The following is a 19,017-nucleotide window of genomic DNA, read 5'->3' as shown; positions in this document are numbered from 1 at the left end:
GGGAAATCGTCCTTGGCTAATCCTCTGGAATTTTTTGAGGCTGTAACTATGAAGATGGACAAGGGAGAGCCAGTGGATGTAGTGTACCTGGACTTTCAGAAAGCCTTTGATAAAGTCCCACATAGGAGATTAGAGAGCAAAATTAGGGCACATGGTATTTGGGGGCAAGGTACTGACTTGGATTGAAAATTGGCTGACAGGAAGCAAAGAGTAGTAATAAACAAGTCCCATTTGGAATGGCAGGCGGTGACCAGTGGGGTACCGCAATGTTCTGTGCTGGGACTGCAGCTGTTTACAATACACATCAATGATATAGATAAAGGCATTAAAAGTAATATTAGCAAATTTGCTGATGACAAAAAGCCGGGTGGCAGGGTGAAATGTGAGGAGGATGTTATGAGTATACAGTGTGACTTGGACAAGCTAGGTGAGTGGACGAATGCATGGCAGATGCAGTTTAGTGTGGATAAATGTGTGGTTATCACTTTTGTGGCAAGAACAGGAAGGCAGATTACTATCTAAATGGAGTCAAGTTAGGTAAAGGGGAAGTACAACAAGATCTAGGTGTTCTTGTACATCAGTCAATGAAAGCAAGCATGCAGGTACAGCAGGCAGTGAAGAAAGCTAATGGCATGCTGGCCTTCATAACAAGAGGAATTGAGTATAGGAGCAAAGACGTCCTTCTACAGCTGTACAGGGCCCTGGTGAGACCGCACCTGGTGTATTGTGTGTAGTTTTGGTCTCCAGGTTTGAGGAAGGACATTCTGGCTATTGAGTGAGTGCAGCACAGGTTCACGAGGTCAATTCCTGGAATAGCAGGACTATCATATGTTGAAAGATTGGAGTGATTGGGCTTGTATACACTTGAATTTAGAAGGATGAGAGGGGATTTGATTGAGATGTATAAGACTATTAAAGGATTGGACAGTCTGGAGGAAGGAAGCATGTTTCTGCTGATAGGTGAGTCCAGAACCAGAGGACACAGTTTAAAGATAAATGGTAGGGCATTTCGAACAGTTGAGGAGAAACCTCTTCACCCAGAGAGTGGTGAATATATGGAATGCTCTGCCCCAGAAGACAATGGAGGCCAAGTCTCTGGATACTTTCAAGAAAGAGATGGATAGAGTTCTTAAAGCTAGTGGAATCAAAGGTTATGGGGATAAGACAGGAACACGATACTGATTGTGGATGATCAGCCATGATCATAATGAATGGTGGTGCTAGCTCGAAGGGTCGAATGGCCTTCTCCTGCACCTATTGTCTATTGTACATCGAGCCGTATTACAGTTTGGGCTTTACCGTTACATGTATAAAAGGTGAATAACAGTTTGCATAAACATGCCAAATTTCCCTAGAAAGAAAACTTGCAACCTTTGTTCCATTATGTATGACCTATTGCAACCCACACTAAACAACAAACTCTTATCATAGTAAGTCATTTACTGACGAATATGTAGGATGCTCGGCAGGTAGAAAATGCCATATTGTTAGGTGATGAGGTGTTAAACCTACTGGTCCAGCTTATTTGTAGATGTAATACCCCACAGAAGGAGAGTTGATTATCCCTCCAGTTGCTTTGTCAAACCTTTGGAAAATTTGCCTCAGCTGGTAAATAAGTAAATGCTGTTCACTGAATTCTACCACTTCTCGCAAAAGTAAGATCACAATGAATCAAAACTGGAGGAACTGAGGACGTTGTTGCTAAGTCTGCAGATGACACAAAGATAGGTGGAGGGATAGAGAATGTTGAGGAAGTGGGGAGGCTGCAGAGGGACTTGGATAGGTTAGGAGAGTGGGCAAAGAAGTGGCAGGTGGAATACAATGTGGGAAACTGTGAGCTTATGCACTTTGCTGGGAAGAAGAGGTGGAGACTATTTTTTAAATGGAGAAAAACTTCAGAAACGAGAAGCACAAATGGACTTAGAAGTCCTAGTCCAGCTTTCTCTTAAGGTTAACATGCTGATTCATTTGACAGTTAGGAAAACAAATGCTAGGTTAACATTCATTTGAGAGGGCAAGAATACAATAGATGTACTGCTGAGGCTGCTCTGGTCAGATCATATTTGGAATATTGTGAACAATTTTGGGCCCTGTTTCAAAAGATGATATGCTGCTATTGGAGGGGGTTCAGAGGAGATTTACAAGAACAATTCTGGGGATGAAGGGCTTGTCAAGAGGGGCGGTTGAAGACTCTGGGTCTGTACTTGTTAGAATTTAGAAGGTTGAGGGGCATCTCATTGAGACTTAAAGAATACAGAGAAGCCTGGATACAGTGGATGTGGAGATGTTTCCACTATAGAAGAGACAAGGACCAAAGGGCACAGCCTCACAGAGTGAACGGTTCGTTCGAATTAAGAGGATGAGGAATTTCTTAGCCAGAGGATTGTGAATCTGTGGAACTCATTGCCATAGAAGGCTGTGGAGACCAAGTTACTGAATGTATTATCAAGGGGATGAAAGGTTATGGGAAGAAGGCAGGACAATAGGGTTGAGAAAATATTAACCATGATCAAATGGTGTAGTAGACTTGATGAGCCAAATGCCATACTTCTGCTCCTACATCTTACGGTCTTATGAATGTCTCTGGGTTATTACAATACTTTCCCCTTGAGTTTCAAGCAGGTTGTTTGAAGATAATTACACCAATCTACTCCATGACAACAAAATCAATTCTAAGTAGGGTTCACAGTCTCAGGATACAGAAAAAGTCATTTAGGACTGAGATGAAGAACCACCTCTCCAAAGAGTGGCCAGTATGTGAAATTTGCTACCATAGAAACTGTGGAGACCAGGCCACTGAAGATATTAAAAAAGAGAGGTTACTGGTCGTAAATATCTAAAAACTTAAGAGACACAGAGTGAAAGTGGGACTATCAGACAATCAGACATAATTATATTGAATGGAGGAATAGGCTCGAAGGGCTGAAGAGCCTACTCCTGCTCTAAGTTTCTATGTTTTAGACAATCACGTATGCAAACATTAACAAGTCAATTGCAAACATAGTCAGGGAACTAACTCTTGTAATACTATCCTCCTTCAAAGATAACATTTAATTTGATTAATTCTTCATTTAATGATAAGAGATAACATTTCTAAACAACATTATCTCTTTAATAGTGCACAACACTGTGGACTTGCTGCTGAACTCTTACCTAATGTAGATCTGTTCAAACTGACCAGCCAACAATGGTAACCAAGGAGGAACATCAGGCTGAGGAAGAACATTACAGCCACGAACAGAAGAAACAGTACATGAAATTTTGCACGACCGTCAGATAGACCACCCTGTCAGCAAATAAAGTTATTGAATGAGATTGGTCTTCTATAATTGTGAGACATAAGAAACTGAATTTCCAAGGCTTAATTTATTGACTTATTTGAAATCAAGTATTATGCAGTGAAAAAAAATCACTGGTGTTCAATGCATTTTAATAAGTGCTTAGTTTACATTTAATAAATCAGGTTAAAGACAAAACTTGATGCAGCACTATGCAGTTGAAAAGATCTAAGTTCAATTTGCAATATGTAATAAGGTAACTGATTTTAGTCTAGTTGGTAGTTACTGTACTACAATTGTTCTCTTTATCCCTGGGTGAGGAAGATGGGAAGATGGAGAAAAGGCATCTGGAGTTCCCACTTTTGCCTACTATCCAATAGCCCTGTTGAAACAGATCAATGTTGAGTGAGGAGAGAGTTGCAAAATAGAACTTACCGTCCAAAACATGATGAAGTATCGTAGAACAGTGGCAGCAACAAACAAGCAATACAGCATGGAATACCCCAAAAAAAGAAGAAAAAATTTGTAGTTTGAGAATCCAATACAGTTATTCACCCTAAAAAGAGAGAAAAAAAAAACATGACATGGTCTTTTCATTCATAATGATAAAGACAGAAACAGTTTTCAAGATCTGAGATGTCCCAAAGCACCTTAGTCAATTAATTACTTTTAAAATATAGTCCTGTTGCAATATGGGAAATGTGGTTACCAAATGAATATAGCGCAATTCCAAACAAAGTGAGATTCTGACTGAATATTCTATTTTTGTGTTGATTTAGTTGACAGATAACTGACTAGGACATGAGGGTGAATTCTCCAGTACCTCCCCAAAAAAGGTTGACTCAGCGATGAATGCCAAAGTTTGATGAACTGTTTATGAAATGAATGCTCACTACTATGCATACCAGGGTTTAAATGCAAACAGACTCCCGAAACAAATGACGTTACAGGCAATCCCAGGTTGCGAATGGGTTCCACTCGAGTCCATTTGCAAATTATTTTGTATGCAAATCTGAACACAATACAGGACAATATAAAATAATTGAATGCAAGGAAACATTTGTGTGTTGGATATTTAAAATTAACATCAATACACCCTTGTACCGGCTCGCTTTCAAAGTATGAGCATTCGCAAGTAGGATGTTTGTAAATTGGGGACTGCTTGTATTTTGTTTTGAATAAAATGGCAACTTGATTCTAAGAAGGACTTTGTTAAAGACAGTAAATAGTGAGAAAATCTACTTTTGAGGATCTGCTCTTCTGAATTCAATGTCCCACTCAGTTATTTGGGAGAGATGACTAGGTGGTGCCGGTGCTGGACTAGGACGGACAAATTTAAAAATCACACAAGACCAGTCCATAGGTTCATTTGGAAGCACTAGCTTTCGGAGTGTTGTGTGATTTTTAAATTTGGGAGACAGGTTAAGTGATAATGCGTGCAATCAGATAAGAAGTGATACTTCTCAGGTCTTGCAAATTAAGTAGTGTTAGAATAGTAACATTAATTTATATTTAAATGTATGTTTTAATTTTCTAAACTATAGCTTTACAGCTAGAATGACAACTGAACAATAACTAAAAAGTATTCTTGAAGGGCTTTCAAAGTTCATTGCCAAGATAACATGGTAAAAATTATTGGAGAATCACTTGAACAGAATGTACAATTTAAGTGATTATTCAATGGTCTTAAATTGTGACAGGATAACTCTACAATCCACGCATTTAATACCAAGGGAGAAATTATTGTGTGCAACAAAAATGCAACAGAATTATAAATGGTTTAGGAATTGCTCTTGACTATGGTCACCAATGAGGGTTAGGAGGTCACTAAATATAAATTTGAACCTACCATGGACAATGATGATCCATTTTCAACACACATCTAAGAAACAAAGACAATAATAAGATCCAATAAGTGATAGATAGCGATAAAGAACATTTTTAAAAAGTAATACTCAAGTAGTCCAGGGGAAATAATTGTTGGTCTTTCAGTACAATGAATTCCAAAATACTTAAAGAAAAATTTAGTTGACAATTTTAACAGAAAAACATTGCATTTTCTTGTGGTAAATGTGTGATCTATTTATACCAGGATATTAATTTGCCCCTTTAAATCTAACTAATATACTTTTTTCCACTTTGGTATTCAGGTTATTTGAAACAAGGTTGAATTCTGGACAAACATCAGCTATTAGGTTGCTTTTCCCTGCAAAGTAAAAACTCTTTGAGTGATAGGGCTGCAATAGTAGACTACATTGAAATAGTCTGATATTCTGTGTTTTTAAAAAAAATTTCCACAAAGATTAGTGTTTTAAGATCAGAATGTATCAAAGTCTCAATGTATGGGTGGTATGTTATGCCTCACTGTGATAGTGTGCTGGAAATTAATTAAAATTATTTCCAGAGTCATCGAAAAAGTTCAAGATTTTTAAAAAAACTACAGAATCCCCAAGTGTACCTGACTTAATGGCTACTGAAAGAAAGCACACACCAGGTTTCTGTATTTACAAGAATGACTATTCATTTCAATAGATTCTCACTATACATAAACAATTATTATCTGTAAGCATGTAACTTTAATAGTTAAAATGCTAACCCCCTTATAAGCTCCCCCTTTATGCACACATATAGATATAGACACAGGCAGAGAGAAAGAAAAAAAACATGGGTGTTGTAGATACAGGAAAGATTGGGGCAGCAGTTTGGAGGGCCCTGCTGCAATGTTTGCTGAAATGATTCTTGTACTGATCAGAATGCTACTTCTCAATCTTCCTTCTCTGGATGCTTTCACTTGTTTGCAGGAGACACAGCATGACTCATTCACACTTACATAAAGATCTGACTTATTACAGCAGCTGCTGAAGTAAAAATATCTTTTTTTTTCAGGCTTAAAGTGTTTTTTTTCCTGCACAGAACAAAGTCAGATCTATGTTTTTCCCATTGTCTTCACAGCCCCAAGCTGTTTAGCTACTTAGGAACCAATCACATAATTATTGGCAGACAGAAGGCCTTTGACATCCATTTAATTCAACCCTCCCAGTGAGGAAGTGGGTAGGAGTCCACCCTTATTTTGCTGGTTGAGAAACAGGCTTGGGCATTAGCACAATTGGGAACTTGATCTCATTTGACTGGACTTCAATCTTGCAGCTTTCCAATATGTATCATATCTCTACTGTCATTTGGGCCTTTTTCTTGGTACCTAGGTGATAAAGATATTGTTGCAGGACAGGAGACTCTCCCATATCCACAATGTGCGAGATTATAGTGTACATACTGGTTTGGTCCTGTAGGTCCCTTTAGATGCCATCAACAGCTTTGTTCGGTGAACTCAATATTCTGTATTGAAATATGATACTGTGGCATTTATGATAGGACAGCATGGTCGCTCAGTGGTTAGCACTGCAGCCTCACAGCGCCAGAAACTCAGGCCACATTCCTGCCTCGGGTGACTGTCTGTGTGGATTTTGCACATTCGCCCAGTATCTACATGGGTTTCCTCCGGGTGGTTCGGTTATCTCCCACAGTTCAAAAGTGTGCAGGTTACGTGGATTGGCCATACTAAATTGCCTGTAGCGTTCAGGGATGCGTAGGTCAGGTGGATTAGCCACGGGAAATGCAGGCCTACGGAGACAGGGTAAGGGTCTGGGTGGGATGCTCTTTGGAGTGTTGTTGTGGATGTGTTGGGCCGAATGGCCTGTTTCCACGCTGCGGGAATTCTATAATTCTGTGATTTAATCTCCTTTATAGTTTAGTGTTAGCATAGAAGAATTTTCTTTGATTACTTTTCTGGATTAGATCCAAGGATCTTTTAGGAGAAAGTGAGGTCTGCAGATGCTGGAGATCAAAGTTGAAACTTTATTGCTGGAACAGCACAGCAGGTCAGGCAGCATCCAGGGAACAGGAGATTCGATGTTTCGGGCACAGGCCCTTCTTCAGGAATGAGCCTCATTCCTGAAGAAGGGCCTGTGCCCGAAACGTCGAATCTCCTGTTCCCTGGATGCTGCCTGACCTGCTGTGCTGTTCCAGCAATAAAGTTTCAACTCCAAGGATCTTTTACCTTGTGCCCATAAATTAATTCAAAATGATTAAAACTAATTGACTTATTGGGTGAATCTTGGGTGGTAAGCAAGAGAAATTCAAGCCCTCTGTCCCAGTTATGGGGTATCGTGGTAGTATGCCCCGATTATCATCTTGAGGATCTAGAAGAAATTGTTCTATAAAAGCCACTTGTGACTCTGGTGGTTTAGCTGTGTTTTATTCAGACCACTCAAAATTACTTCTTCTTGTCGGTCTTCTGGAAGGTTGGAGTTTCCCCACAATTTGGCATGCATAGCATGTTTAACAAAATTGTATTGTATCCTTTTGCAGGCAAGGCCAGTAAAATGCTGACTTTTGTGCATTGGGTTCCAGATTCCTGCATGCCCAGCTATTGGACTTTTGTGGGCTATTCACAATATATCCTAATAGTACTAAGGTGAAACTCCTGTCTGGTTTACCATCATTCTTAGGTCTGTGAGGAAGTCAGAACCTCATTATTAATATGGCATTCACATTATTAACATGGTCCCATTTCAGAACATTCAGCTTCAGCTTCAACTTGAGCAGTTTGGGTCAATTTATTTAACTGTTGGCTGGCTTACTGAATTTCAAACAGAGAAGACCTAATTATCATTGAATTCAGGCAGCCAAATCCCTGATCAAGGTTTTGGATAATCAAATGGCAGTCATCTGTCTGTAGTGCCAATTTGGCCTCAGGCAATGGAGTTTAGTTACCTATCAACCAGGTCTCTATACTGGAAGGGGGAAACATTGCGTCTTTTTCTGTAACTGCTCCTTCTCCTTAATCTGGTCTTCCTTAGACTACTGGGAAAGCCATTACCTTTGCCTCTGTCAGTTCAGTCCCTTGGAGTTGGTCAACCCTGTCCACAGGCAAATTATATGTAAGCCCCATATTAGGGACCCAGACATTATGGCACACAAGATGCACCCAGTAGGAATGGGTATGTCCTTGCTGCCAATATTATTTGTCCAAACCTTGGCATTTAATGCACTCTCTGATGGAAAAGTCATGCCTTTTCCCAATAAAATGATTTAGATGCTTATATACCCAAATATGACTATGGGTTTATCTGATTGACTTGAGGCATAGGGAGCTATTTTTCCTTTTGACAAAGTTTCCCTAAAACAGTTATGGATTTGCTCACCTCTCCAGTAGGCCATATCGGGTGGTGAATGCACCTTTTCCTAAACTGACCTGGATGTATCTAGTAAATCCTACTTGCTTACCAGGAATCTTTCCATCTAGGAATCACTTCCATCCTCAGACTTTGCTTTGTGGAAGAAACCCCTTTTCATTCTCAACTGTCCCTTTTTGACCCTGACCATTGGCCTTGTTTTTATTGTCCCACCTTCTAGCCACCACGGCTTGTGGGTGTGATGGTAAAATATTCCTACTAGGCCAAGGGCTTGTGGACAACCCTGTTATTATTGGCCACTGTGGCTACTTGCCTGCTGGAATGTTTTTTTAAATGCACTCACGGATGTGGCTGTTGTGGTCTGGGCCAGTACTTATTGTTGTTCCCTAGTTGTCCTTGGGAAGGTGGTGATGACCTGCTTTCTTGAACTGCTGCAGTCCATTTGGTGTAGGTAGCCTCAAAATCCATTGGTAGAGAGATGGAGGATTTTCAGCCAGCATCACTGAAGGAACAACAATATATTTCTGAAAGGATGGCCTGGAGGGGAACTTGTAAGTGGTGTTGTTCTCTGCATGGGTTCTGATGATGTAGGCTGTTAATTTTTAAGTTTTTCAAGGAAATTACCTTCCTCAGGTTCTCCTACATGTTGTCTATTCTAAATACCTGCATCAAATGATCAGTTGTTTTACCCTCTCAAAGTCTGTGTAGATCTGCCCAGGTTGCTTCTGAAGGCTTCAAAGTTTCTGCTTCTAAGTTTCTGCCTAGGGAAAGAATTCTTGAACCTAGCTATGTCTTAAGCTGCCAACAAGGAACAACTGAAGTCACTGATGTGTAAAAGGCCAGAAATCAAGGATCACAAATATCTGAGAAAGAAAGAAAAATGATAAGTTGCGTCAAATTAAAGACCCAAACTATGTTTTAAGGAAAGTTTAATGCCAGAAAAATAATCCAGGAACTTATCTTGAGCTTCAGCAGGACAAAGTAATTTTCAATCCATGATTCAATTTAGGTTATGTGATCTACAGAGAACAATATTAATCATCTGACATTTCAACAATTTGGCAGACTTATGCTTTCCCCCTTCCCCCACTGTGTACAAAATTATTCCAAGCTTTCTTGTATTTTTATTTATTTCACATTATGCTGCAACTGTCCCCATCGCTTTGGCATTACTAATCTGTTGGGAGACATCAGATTGGTAATCTATTCTGAAACTTCTACTAAGAGTTCTCTCAACTATCTGCAAGCTTCTTTGAAGGCAGTAGATTCATTTGCTTACTACTGCATGTTACTTCATTTTTGGAGATATGCCTTTCCATGCTTAGTGCAGCTAAAGAGTTCAGTATTTATTAGAATTTGGACAGAAATATATTCTAGTTTGGGATTGAGAAAGTGAAACAAACATTTATCATATCAGATAATTATAGTAATTCTACATATAATAAATATCAGTTTGTCATGTTTAATAATTACATTTAGTCATTTGTTCGGTGCTGGTTTAAACGTTTTGTATATTTCTCATGATCTTGTAACATTCTCAATATTATTTTGAATTTGTTCATCTCCATCTCAACTTAAGTACAATATCTGTGGACACCAACCATCCAATGATAAATTCCTATTGTGCATGCTCACCTCATTTTGTTTCAAGTGTGCATGCAATAGAAAGCTGATTCTAAAACCTTTTTCAAAATCCACTTTATTTAACAGCTTTTTCACTACCTTTTTTATGATTGTTAGATTTTTATCATTCTTTATTTCAATTCATTTAAAAGATTTTGCTGCCAAAATGTCAGCAGATGCAGTCCTAACATACTAAAAAAAAATGCTATTCCCTCATCTTGAGGGAACAGCATACTACTGTGGTGCAAGGCATTTCAATGCATTTTGTCAGTTTCACAAACATGAAATTAGGTTCAAACTGAAGCATTCTGGCACTACCTGCAAAACAGACAGATGGGAACATACAGAATGCACTTTTACAAGTATCACTGGTGACCTGGGAAGCAGAGATTCATGAGAATTATGAACCAGAGGCAGGAAGTGTGGTCAACATAACAAGCACTCTTCAAAAGAGAGGGAATTAACTGTGCCCCTAATTGCATGGTAACACTTAATATATACCTACAGACAAAATGTCTATTGCATGCAAGCAGCTGGTTTTCAAATGAGCTGCACTGCATTCGAATCGATGCAATTTTTTTTTCTTTACAGGTGAGTAGTTGTTACAATTGCAATTGTGATGTGTGGATTTCAGAGTGCATCGAATATACTTCATGATGTGACTGATCTAATCAACCTATTTTTACTCCAGATTTTCTTAGTGAAAAAAAAACCTGAAATACATACGTATCACAAATGGAGCAGTGATGGCAGCGGTCAGGTTTAATCAGTTGACATCGGTCACAGTATCGGATGGCTAATGAAAAGAAAACAACGATGAGAACCACCAAATATATGTGAAAGTACTTGCACATCCAGCAATTCAATTCAAACATTTTTTTAAATTAAAAACTATCTTAAAAATTTCCTGTTTAATTATTATCATTTCATAGAATTTAATTAGAAGTAACTCAGAGAAATTGTGGCAGAAATTTCTCTGTAGAAGATTAAGAAGGGCTGTGGTAGAGATGCTCAGCATCAGTAGCATTTAAGTAGGGAGAAACTATAGAATGACCAAGAAGCAGAGGATAATGATCTAAGGTAGTTTGTAGAAGAAGCAAGATTGGCAAGAAGAAACTTTTTTTATGCAGAAGTGGTCAGGATCTGGAATCTGTTAATGATTTATTAGTTATGCTATTAAAAGTACACAGGAGACAGGCACTGTTCAAAGAATAATTGAGATCACAATAGTGGCGCACTAATAGTGTTACTGGGCTTGTAATCCAAAGGCCCAGGTGAATGCTTGGGAGAACAAGGGTTCCAATTCCAAAACAGCAGGTTTAACAACTTGAAGCAGATCTTGTGGTGCAGTGGTCATGTGAGCCAGAATGTCTGAGCTCAAGTCTCAGCATGTTCCTGCCCCTCTGAACTTAGAGAACATAGAACAGTACAAGCCCTTTCGCCCTCGATGTTGTGCCAACCTTTCATCCTACTCTAAGATCAAACTAACCTACATACCTTTCATTTTATTATCTTCCATCTGGCTATCCAAGAGTCGCTTAAATGTCCTAATGCATCTGACTCTACCACCACTGCTGACAGTGCATTTCACACAGCCACCACTCTCTGTGTAAAGAATATACCTCTGACATCTCCTCTAAATCTTTCTCCAATCACCTTAAAATTATGACCACTCATGATAGCCTCCTCAGATGCTGCCTGACCTGCTGTGCTTTTCTAGCACCACACTCTCGACTCTGATCTCTGACATCTGCAGTCCTCACTTTCTCCTGACCTTAACTTGTCTCACTTTATCCAAGTCAGAGTTGTGGCTGTAGGTACCCGCATGGATACCAGCTCCGCCTGTCACTCTGAGAGGTATGGAATATTCTTTGTTCCAGTTGTATGGAGGCGGGGGAGGAGCGACCTACGACACTTGGTCTAATATAGTGATGGTGTCATCAGCACTGGTCTTGTCCAGAACTGGAAAAGTAATCAATCTTGCTTCCAATTTCCATCTTTCCTTCACCTGGTCTATCTCAGACCAATCCCTTCCTGAATTTCACTGTTCCAATTTCTAGGCATAGGCATGTTCACCACTATCTATTACAAACCCACTGACTCCCACAGTTACCTTGATTGTACTTCCTCATACCTAGTTTCTGGAAGAACTCCATTCTATTTTCCAGTTTCTCCATCTATTTGCATCTGTTCCGATGATGCCTCCTTCCACTGGGATACCTTTGACTTGTTCTCCTTTTTCCTCAATAGAGGATATTCCCTCACTGTGGTTCGGGCCCTGAACCGTGTCTGTAAAATATCCCTTGTCCTCACTTTCAAACCCACTTGCCTCGGAATTCAAAGGATAATTTTCTATCATTATGCCATCTACAACAGGATACCACCACCAAACATATCTTCTCCGCCCCTCCACTGTCAGAATCCTGCAGAGATGGTTTCTTCCGTGACACACTGATCCACTATTCCATCACCCTTAACATTTCCTCTCTCCATGGCACCTTCTCTTGTGATTACAAAAGATGTTAACCCTTTCCTATTCACCACCTCCCTCCTCACCATCCAGATGAAGCCGCATTTCACATATACTTCTTTCAATTTAGTCTACTACGTTTACTGCTCATTGTGTAGTCTCCCTTACACTGGTGAGACCAAATGGAAGTTGAGTGACCCCTTTTTGGAACCCCTCTACTCTGACTGTAGGAATTTCCCAGACTTTCCAGTTGATTACCATTTCAATAAACCACTTTCCTCCCATGCTAACATTTTCATTCCCAGCCTTCTATAATATTCCAATGAAACTCAATGCAAGATGGAGGAACTGCACCTAATTTTCCATGTATGCACTTTAGAGCCTCTTGGACTGAGTTTCACAACTTCAAATGACCTCTGTACTCCATTTTTCTTAAATGCCCCACCCCGCCATTTTCTCTCAGTAGAATGGATTCATTTTCTTCTTTTCACAGCTAACTTTTACACTTATTTTTGCATATCTATCACCTCTTTACCATCTTTGGCTTTGGGTATGCTCACCATCTGTTCCGTTTACTCCTCCTCCCCTTTTGTCACTAGCATAAAAACATAATTTTCTAGTTCCTTTCAGTTCTGAAGAACAGTCCCAACTAAGGAACAAAGTTAACTGATTTTGTCTGCATGCATCATGTCTTCAAAACATCATTGTCAGAAGAATTCCCACTGTCACGGATCAGGTTTTGAGGCAACCTGTGTGACTTCCAAACCGGTAATGATGGATCCTCCACAAGACTCTATTCCTTATTTTTTCCCTATTAGTTTTAAGGTATCAATTTAGATAATAGTAATTTTCCTAGAGTAGGTTGGGCCATGGAATACTGCATGTCAATACCAAAAGTTTACTTTTACTCCTGATCAATTGTGACTACTCTGGTGGACAAATTTATTTTAAACTTAGCTGTTTAACTAATTTACTGGAATTCTTTGAGGACATTATGAGCATGTGTGGATAACGAGCAACCTGGTGGATGTGGTGTATCTGGATTTCCAGAAGGCACACAACAAGGTGCCGCACAAATACATAGATGATTTAGAATTGGGGACCAAATGTAGTATATCAAAGTTCGCAGCTGATACTAAAGTGAGTGATAAAGCAAAGTATGCAGCGGACACAAAGTCTGCAGAGCAATACAGATAGATTAAGTGAATGGGGAAGGGTTTGGTAGATGGAGTACAATGTTGGCAAATGTGAAATTTATCCATTTTGGTAGGAATAACAGCAAAATAGACTATTATTTAAATGGTGAAAAATTGTAGCATGCTGCTGTGCAGAGGGACCTGGGTGTCCTTTTGCATGAATCACAAAAAGCTGGTTTGTATGTACAGCAGGTAATTAAGATGGCAAATTAAATGTTGTCCTTGATTGCTAGAGGGATCAAGTTTAAAAATAGGGAGATTATGCTGCAGCTGTATATGGTGTTTGTGAGGCCACATCTGGAGTACTGCATATAGTTTTGGTCTCCTTACTTGAGAAAGGATGTACTGGTACTGGAGGGGTGCAGAGGAGGTTCACTAGGTTGATTCCAGAATTGAGAGACTGGGCTTATGAGGAGAGGTTGAGTAGACTGGAACTATATTTATTGAAACTTAGAAGAATGAGGGGGGATTGTATGGAAACATATACAATTATGAAGGGAAGAGATAAGATAGATGCAGGGAGGTTGTTTCCATGGCCAGTGAATCTCGAACTGAGGGCGTAGTCGCAAAATATGGGGGAGTAGATTTAGGATTGAGTTGAGAAAGAACTCCTTCACCCTTGGGGATGTGAATCTGTGGAATTCCCTACAAAGTGAAGCAGCTAAAGCGACTTCATTGAATATTTGTAAGAAAAAGATAGATAGATTTTTGAACAATAAATAAATGAAGGATTATGGTGAGCAGGCAGGTAAGTGGAGCGGAGTCCACGAACAGATCACCCATGATCTTATTGAATGGCGCAGCAGGCTCAACAGATGGCCTACTCCTATTTCTTATCATAGTTTACGAATGTCATTGAAGCCAACAACATACCGACTGTCATACTTATAGCCCAATATCACCTTGTCTACGGATAACATTTTGTCTTAAAGAAAAATTCCATTTGAGATTGGATCCTGATACCTCCAGCTGCAGTCCTGGTGTACACTGGTAACCTTTTAGCAGCATCCAAGAGAATTTGCTTTTGTACTTCAGGCCTTTCTTCTCGCTCATACTTTTCTTTATCAGCTCTGCTCAATTGGAACTATAAGCACATAAAAAATGCAACAAAATCAAACATTTTCTTTTGATTGATTCATCATGGATATTATTGGGAGGGTCTGTTTCCATGCTGTACATCTCTATGACTATGACTCTATGAAAGGCCAGCATTTAGCCTTCTCTAACCTTCCTTAAGAAGGTGGTAGTTTGCTGTCTTCTTGAAGCACTACAGTCTGTGTTGAAGGTGCTCTTTCACAGTACTTGTTGGTAGAGCGTTCAAGGACTTTGACAATGGCATCAGGAGGAACAGTAATATATTTTCAAGTCAGGATGATGTGCAATTTGGACAGGAACTTGAGTAGGCTTGTATTTCTGTACACCTGCTATCTTTGTCCTTCTAAATAGTTAAAATTGTGCATTTGGGGGCTGCTGTTGAAGCAGACTTGATACCTTGCTGAAAAAATATACATCCTGCTGAAACTGCTTTTTTTCAGCAATACTCAGGATCTATAATACCAAATGTAAAGGGTAGATGTGTCCCTGCCACACATCTCTGAGATGGGATACACTGCAATCACAATGGTACACTGAGTGGATTTTAAAGTGGCAGTTAGGGTGTCAATCAAGTGAGTTGCTTTGCTTGGATCTTCCTGAGGTTGAAGCTATTGGTGAAGCTGCGCTCATTGAATCAGAGAGTTTTACAGTACAAAAGGAGACCATTTAACCCATCATATCTGTACTAGTTCCTGAAAGTGCTAATCCCACTCTCTAGTCCTATCTCGGTTGCCCTCAAACGTCATCCGTTTCAAGTATATATCCAGCTATCTTTTGAAATCTCCTTTGAATCAGCTTTCACCACTCTCCCGAGCAGCACATTCCAAATCTTAACAACCTTCAGAGTAAAGCAGTTTCTCATCTCCCAGCTCTCTTGCTGACAATCTTGAAATTGTGGCCATCAGTTACTGACATACCAACGAATGGAAGTAGAACATCCTTCTTTACCCTGTCAAAATTGTTCATAATTTTGAACACCTCAATAAGATCACCTCTTAATCTTTCCTGCTCCAAGAAGAACAAACCCAATCTCCCCAATCTCTGCTTGTATCTAAACTCCTTCATTCTTGTATCATTCTAGTAAATCTCCCTTGAACTCTCTCCAGGAATTTAATATCCTTATTATTTCTCAGTTCCACCCAAATAACTTCCCTGGATGTATTTCCAACAATATCCTCCCTAAGTACAGCTGTAACGCTATCTCTTATCAAAAACGCCACTCCCCCTCCTCTCTTGCCTCCCTTTCTATCCTTCCTGTAGCATTTGTATCCTGAAACATTAGGCTGCTAGTCCTGTCCATCCCTGAGCCATGTTTCTGTAATTGCTATGATATCCCAGTCCCATGTTCTTAACCATGCCCTGAGTTCATCTGTCTTCCCTGTTAGGCCTCTTGCATTGAAATAAATGTAGTTTAATTTATCAGTCGTACCTTGTCCCTGTCTGCCCCGACTGTTTGACTCGCTTCTATTCTCAACTGGACCAGTCTCAGATTGATCTCTATCCTCACTATCTCCCTGGGTCCCACCCTCCACCTGACTAGTTTAAATCCGCCTGAGCAGCTCTAGCAAATCTCCCTGTCAGTATATTAGTCCCCTTCTAATTTAGGTGCAATCCGTCCTTCTTGTACAGGTCACTTCTACACCAAAAGAGATTCCAATAATTCAAAAATGTGAATCCTTTTCCCATACACCAGCTCCTTAGCCATGCATTCATCTGCTCTATTCTCCTATTCTGGCCCTCACTAGCTCGTAGCACCGGAAGTAATCCAGATATTACTACCCTAGAGGACTTCCTATTTAAATTCCTGCCTAACTCTCTGTAGTCTCCCTTCAGAATCTCAACCTTTTCCCTTCCTATGTGGACAATGACCTCTTGCTGGCCCCTCTCCCCCTTGAGCGCATTCTGCACTCTCTCTGAGACATCCTTGATCCTGGCACCAAGGAAGTAACACACCATTCTGATATATCACTGCTGGCCACAGAAATGCCTGTCCGTACCTCTGACTAGAGAGTCCCCTAATACAATTGATCTCTATGAACCCGACATACCCCTCATTGCATTAGAGCCAGTCTCAATACCAGAAACTTGGCTGTTTGTGCTATGTCCCTGTGAATCGATCACCCCCTACATTTTCCAAAACAGCATACTTGTTTGAAATGGGGATAGCCACAGAAGACTCCTTCACTAACTGCCTACCTCTCTTACCTTAAATTAAATAGCAGAGGATAGATATTCCTGGAAATACATACAGGGAAGTTATTTGGATGGAACTGAGAAATAAGAAAAGGATGATCACCTTACTGGGATCGTATTATAGATCCCCTAATAGTCAGAGGGAAATTGAGAAATAAATTTGTAAGGAGATCTGTTACCTGTAAGAATAATAGGGTAATTATGGTAGTGGATTTTAACTTTCTAAACATAGACTGGGACTGCCATTGTGTTAAGGGTTTAGATAGAGAGGAATTTGTTAAGTGTGTACAAGAATATGTTCTGATTCAGTGTGTGGGTGTACCTACTAAAGCAGGTGAAAACTTGACCTACTCTTGGGAAATAAGGCAGGGCAGGTGACTGAGGTGTCAGTGAGGGAGCACTTTCAGGCCAGCGACCATAATTCTTTTAGATTTAAAACAGTGATGGAAAAGGATAGACCAGATCTAAAAGGTGAAGTTCTAAATTGGAGAAAGGTCAATTTTGACGGTATTAGGTAAGAGCTTTCAAAAGCTGATTGGGGGGCAGATGTTCACAGGTAAAGGGACAGCTGGAAAATGGGAAGCCTTCAGAAATGAGATCATGAGAATCCATAAAGGTGGATAAATCCCGAGGACCTCATCAGGTGTACCCTAGAATTCTTTGGGAAGCTAGGGAAGTGATTGCTGGGCCTCTTGCTGAGATATTTGTATCATCGATAGTCACAGGTAAGGCGCAGGAAGACTGGAGGTTGGCTAACGTGGTGCCGCTGTTTAAGAAAGGTCGTAAGGACAAGCCAGGGAATTATAGACCAGTGAGCCTGACGTCGGTGGTGGGCAAGTTGTTGGAGGGAATCCTGAGGGACAGGATTTACATGTATTTGGAAAGGCAAGGACTAATTAGGGATGGTCAACATGGCTTTGTGCGTGGGAAATCATGTCTCACAAACTTGATTGAGCTTTTTGACGAAGTAACAAAGAGGATAGATATGGGCAGAGCAGTAGATGTGATCAAAATGGACTTCAGTAAAGCATTCAACAAGGTTCCCCACGAGAGACTGATTAGCAAGGTTAGATCTCACGGAATACAGGGAGAACTAGCCATTTGGATACAGAACTGGCTCAAAGGTAGAAAACAGAAGGTGGTGGTGGAGGGTTGCTTTTCAGACTGGAGGCTTGTGACCAGTGGAGTTCCACAAGGATCAGTGCTGGGTCCACTACTTTTCATCATTTATATAGATGATTTGGATGTGAGCATAAGAGGTATAGTTAATAAGTTTGCAGATGACACCAAATTTGGAGGTGCAGTGGACAGCAAAGAAGGTTACCTCAGATTATAACAGGATCTTGATCAGATGGGCCAATGGGCTGAGAAGTGGCAGATGGAGTTTAATTCAGATAAATGTGAAGTGCTGTATTTTGGGAAAGCAAATCTTAGCAGGACTTATACACTTAATGGTAAGGTCCTCGGGAGTGTTGCTGAACAAAGAGACCTTGGAGTGCAGGCTCATAGCTCCTTGAAAGTGGAGTCGCAGGTAGACAGGTTAGTGAAGAAGGCGTTTGGTATGCTTTCCTTTATTGGTCAGAGTCATGAGTACAGGAGTTGGGAGGTCATGTTGCGGATATACAGGACATTGGTTAGGCCACTGTTGGAATATTGCATGCAATTCTGGTCTCCTTCCTTTCAGAAAGATGTTGTGAAACTTAAAAGGGTTCACAAAAGATCTACAAGGATGTTGCCAGGGTTGGAGGATTTGAACTATAGGGAGAGGGCTGGGGCTGTTTTCCCTGGAGCGTCGGAGGCTGAGGGGTGACCTTATAGAGGTTTATAACATTATGAGGGGCATGGATAAGATAAATAGACAAAGTCTTTTCCCAGTGGTGGGGAGTCCAGAACTAGAGGGCATAGGTTTAGGGTGAGAGGGGAAAGATATAAAAGAGACCTAAGGGGCAACTTTTCTACGCAGAGGG

At 40.3% G+C, this 19,017-nt stretch overlaps 1 protein-coding gene across 1 annotated transcript in view; it reads right to left on the bottom strand.

Annotated features, from left to right (window-relative positions):
- zdhhc15b (zinc finger DHHC-type palmitoyltransferase 15b) overlaps window positions 1-19,017 on the bottom strand; it is a 105,547-nt gene that overhangs the window by 13,722 nt on the left and 72,808 nt on the right. The window contains exons 4-8 of the mRNA XM_043704992.1: window positions 14,726-14,846; window positions 10,823-10,892; window positions 5,128-5,160; window positions 3,714-3,834; window positions 3,154-3,286 (exon numbers count right to left, since the gene is read on the bottom strand). Coding sequence (XP_043560927.1) covers window positions 3,154-3,286; window positions 3,714-3,834; window positions 5,128-5,160; window positions 10,823-10,892; window positions 14,726-14,846 — 478 coding nt within the window. The remainder of the gene's footprint in view (window positions 1-3,153; window positions 3,287-3,713; window positions 3,835-5,127; window positions 5,161-10,822; window positions 10,893-14,725; window positions 14,847-19,017) is intronic.

Source organism: Chiloscyllium plagiosum, chromosome 15 (assembly GCF_004010195.1).
Source record: "Chiloscyllium plagiosum isolate BGI_BamShark_2017 chromosome 15, ASM401019v2, whole genome shotgun sequence".
Classification (NCBI taxonomy): Eukaryota; Metazoa; Chordata; class Chondrichthyes; order Orectolobiformes; family Hemiscylliidae; genus Chiloscyllium; species Chiloscyllium plagiosum.
Note: the sequence above shows the minus strand (reverse complement) of the source record. Positions and strands in the feature narration are given on the sequence as shown.